Below are 3,997 nucleotides of genomic sequence, written 5' to 3'. Positions count from 1 at the left end.
ACACCATAACATACACATGATACAAACACGCCATAACACACCATAACATACACATGATACACACACGCCATAACACACCATAACATACACATGATACACACACGCCATAACACACCATAACATACACATGATACAAACACGCCATAACACACCATAACATACACATGATACACACACGCCATAACACACCATAACATACACATGATACACACACGCCATAACACACCATAACACGCCATAACACACCATAACACACCATAACATACACATGATACAAACACGCCATAACACACCATAACATACACATGATACACACACGCCATAACACACCATAACATACACATGATACACACACGCCATAACACACCATAACATACACATGATACACACACGCCATAACACACCATAACATACACATGCAAACAAACACGCCATAACACACCATAACATACACATGATACAAACACACCATAACATACACATGATACACACACGCCATAACACACCATAACATACACATGATACACACATGTACACATGGATTTTGTGTTGTAGATATGTGGTAGTAGAGTAGGGGCCTGAGGGGACACACTTAATACTGTTGTGAAATCTGTTGTGAATGTATTGTAATGTTTAAAAAACTGTATAACTGCCTTCATCTTGCCGGACCCCAGGAAGAGTAGCCGTTGCCTTGACAGCAGCTAATGGGGATCCCTAATAAATACAAACACAGATTCCAGAAAACAACTTCAAATGTGTGTGTGACCTCCGGATATAAATGACTATCAACATTGTTGTTCTATGGCTGGCCTAGGTTGTCTTCGTCAGGGCATACTGTAGTTGACGCAGCAAAGTGTTTTTCAACAGAAAATGAAAACAAGCCTTTCTTATTGGACAAGTCCAGGCAGTCCCTCCCTGTTTCAATCTGTTTTGTTCCATTTGGTGCCCAATGAAAATGACCCAGGCTGGTTGTGAAAGTCCTGGCACTCACTCATCTAATTGACTTATCTGTTATGTTAAGATGTTCTGTTCTGAGAAGATTTGCGGGCATCAAGCTGGGAACCCCTTTAAGGACAATTGCTTTCGATGAGAAATGCTTACGTGGCAGTAATGAATGTCCTCTGGCATAATCTATGGAGCATTGATTATGGACGATTCCTTCATAGTGATTGGTTGATCAGCAGCTCCATGGTTCCACAGTGAAAGACAGTTAATTAACCATAGGATGAAAATCACATACTGAGGGACTTTACCAGACAAATTAGCTTGGTCTGAGGGGCTTTGTGTTTTCTATTGATTCAATTTCTGTGCTGTCATGACATTCTTGACAGCATATAAATAGAATCACTAGAAAGAATGAGATGGGATGCTACAGCCTCATTAAATCATATTTTCAGTCTATCATGGGTACTAGATTGAGTTTTATTTGTTTGAATGAATTCCATTTCAGATTAATTAAAGCATATGGGGAGTTGTATGATCATTTGAATTGAGGAGAGAGTGTCGAGGTAGGCATTACCTTGAATAATGTTCAGGACAAGCTGACATGAGGGTATATACAGGGACTATAGGCTAGGGTATCATAGGTTTTTATCAATTCACAACCCTTGGGGCCTGGGGAAACCTGTCTGACATAATTCCTGTTTTAAAGCTGCTATAAGTTACCTGACTTGAACATTAGTGAAGCGTCTGTTTCCAACCTCTTATCAGTTCAAGTGCTTTTTCATGATCGAGTCCTTCCTAATTACTGACAGCAACTCAGGAGCCCCTCCTGTTTGTTAATGACCTTTTTTAGTAGGCCTACTGCAGAGACTCAGCACCAAGGAGTTTCAGAACAGAGGACAGCGCTCCCCCGACCACCAAACATGGGACAGACACACCAGACCGAGCAGAATGACCCGGAGATCGATGTCAAGGCACTCCAGGACATGTACAAAAAGTTTGTGACGGAGTGCCCGAGCGGTGTTTTATTTATCCACGAGTTCAAGCGTTTTTTTGGCATCGACCCAACTGGGGAAGTCTCTGAGTATGCGGAAAGCATGTTTCGAGCTTTTGACAAGAATGGGGTGAGATAGCCTATTGTATGCTGTATGTTTCTGAGTTTTGCAGTTTTCTATATCCGTGCAAATGAACACGGACACCCGTATTTCTAAGTTTAGGGAAAAAAATGATTGTTTTCAATTTGTCTATGTCTTTTCAGGATAACACCATTGACTTTCTGGAGTTTGTGGCAGCCTTGAATCTGGTCTTCCGGGGGGACTTGGAGCACAAATTACGCTGGTCATTTAAAGTGTACGACAAGGACGGCAACGGCTATGTAGATAGGACAGAACTGCGAGCTATTATTGATGTAAGCACCCAGTGAAGGTCAACCCGAGCATTCCACAAGGTCACTACGGTGTCTAGTGATTAAATTATCCAAGGGTCTTATGGGAGTCTTGTGGTGGTAAATAAGCCGAAGCAGACAATCAGTTTATCAGTCAAAACCTTCTGGTCAGATGGCTAACTTTGAACAATTCTGATAAGACAATTATGTGTGTTTGTATGTGTGTGTGTAGGCTACTTTTGGTATGAGGTGTGGTTTAAATTACAAATCTAAAACAACTTTGATGTGTAAAAACATTAAGTGTCAATGCAAACCTGCAAACAGGTTCCATTGATGTAAGTTAGGCCTAACAATAGTAAAGGATTTTAGGCCCTCTTACTTTGTGAATGATCTTGGCCCAAATCATTTATAACCATGTATGTATTGGTTACACACTGTTACTCCTTAATTCCCCCCTAGAGTATATATGGATTAAAGAAGACATCCAAGAGAGAGCAGGAGGATATGCAGCTGTCGGTGAATGAAGTGTGTGATACAATACTGAAGACTGTGGATGTGAACAGGGATGGTAGGTACATACTCAGTCTGAATGTTTACATTATGTGCAGTATTGGGGGCCAATAAAGCAGAGCTCAATGTTGTGGAACAAACAGATAGATATGTTTTGAAATCCCTCTTGTTTTCTTCTACATGTAGTCATGTCAGCTCTGTTCATGACATGTTTATCTGCAACGTTCCACAAGGTTTCCCTACTGAAACGTGGCCCTGGTCTGCTTGTCCAGGTGTGCTGTAGGCCTGCACAGAGACTTACAGTCTGTCTGTCTGCCTTGTTTTCTGAGCAACCTTTCTGTTGTGATGGCCCATACAGGTCACATCACCCTGGAGGAGTTCATCAAGGGGGCCCAGGGAGACCCATGGATCATGAACATGCTCCAACTGGACATGAACCCTTATGGCTGGGTGCTGGAACAGAGAAGGAAGAGCGCACACTTTTAAAATGACTTGGAAAGACAAAAGCATCTTCATTTAACACTTTTCTTGATTTTTCCCCCTTTTTTTCTTAAACTAAATTAGGTTCCAAATCAATTGCACATAATAGGAAACAATACATTGCAGATTCATTCGGATTGTTTAAGCTAGTTTTAATTATAAGGACAGGAATGGTTGTGTCGATTACCTTTCATAAATTCCATGAGATCTACATTCTGAGTGAACCTGCAGTGCAGTTTTTCTTCATCTGTAGATGACTTAATTGGGTCGTTAAAACAATGTCAGTTCCACTTGAACTACTTTGCAGATATGAAACAAACAGACAATCGTAATATCAATACAAAATATAAAACTCCCAGTTCATGCTACAAAACCAACTTAAGAGGTTTTAAAAATAGGGAACAGCAGGTATATTTCACTCAAAATTCCATGACATACAGTAAGGCATTGTTGGGAGAATAGATGGATGCAGTTCAATGCAATAAGACCAGTAATATAATTGACAAAACATGACCATTGTTGGGAGAATACAGTTCAATGCATTAATATAATTCACCAATACAGTGCATTCGGAAAGTATTCAGACCCCTTGACTTGATCCACATTTTGCTACGTTACAGCCTTATTCTAAAATGGATTCAATTGTTTTTTCCCCCTCTTCAATAAACACACAATACCCAT

General features: G+C 40.5%; 1 protein-coding gene across 1 annotated transcript; it reads left to right on the top strand.

Annotated features, from left to right (window-relative positions):
- Positions 1 to 1,865: 1,865 nt before the first annotated feature.
- LOC124020792 (guanylyl cyclase-activating protein 2-like) lies at positions 1,866 to 3,643 on the top strand. The gene is made up of 4 exons (XM_046336066.1): positions 1,866 to 2,066; positions 2,201 to 2,350; positions 2,786 to 2,894; positions 3,195 to 3,643. The coding sequence occupies exons 1-4, from the start codon at positions 1,866 to 1,868 to the stop codon at positions 3,320 to 3,322; spliced, it is 588 nt and encodes a 195-aa protein (XP_046192022.1). The 3' UTR covers positions 3,323 to 3,643.
- Positions 3,644 to 3,997: the final 354 nt, after the last annotated feature.

This window comes from Oncorhynchus gorbuscha, unplaced genomic scaffold, assembly GCF_021184085.1.
Source record: "Oncorhynchus gorbuscha isolate QuinsamMale2020 ecotype Even-year unplaced genomic scaffold, OgorEven_v1.0 Un_scaffold_910, whole genome shotgun sequence".
In the NCBI taxonomy this organism is placed as follows: domain Eukaryota; kingdom Metazoa; phylum Chordata; class Actinopteri; order Salmoniformes; family Salmonidae; genus Oncorhynchus; species Oncorhynchus gorbuscha.
This window is presented reverse-complemented; position numbering and strand designations above follow the sequence as displayed.

Bases quoted from the DNA above. Each gene is read 5' to 3' on its own strand.
- LOC124020792 (XM_046336066.1), top strand. From the start codon at position 1,866: ATGGGACAGACACACCAGACCGAGCAGAATGACCCGGAGATCGATGTC. The intron at 2,067-2,200 runs GTGAGATAGCCT...ATGTCTTTTCAG, and splicing joins GAGCTTTTGACAAGAATGGG to GATAACACCATTGACTTTCT. The intron at 2,895-3,194 runs GTAGGTACATAC...TGGCCCATACAG, and splicing joins TGTGGATGTGAACAGGGATG to GTCACATCACCCTGGAGGAG.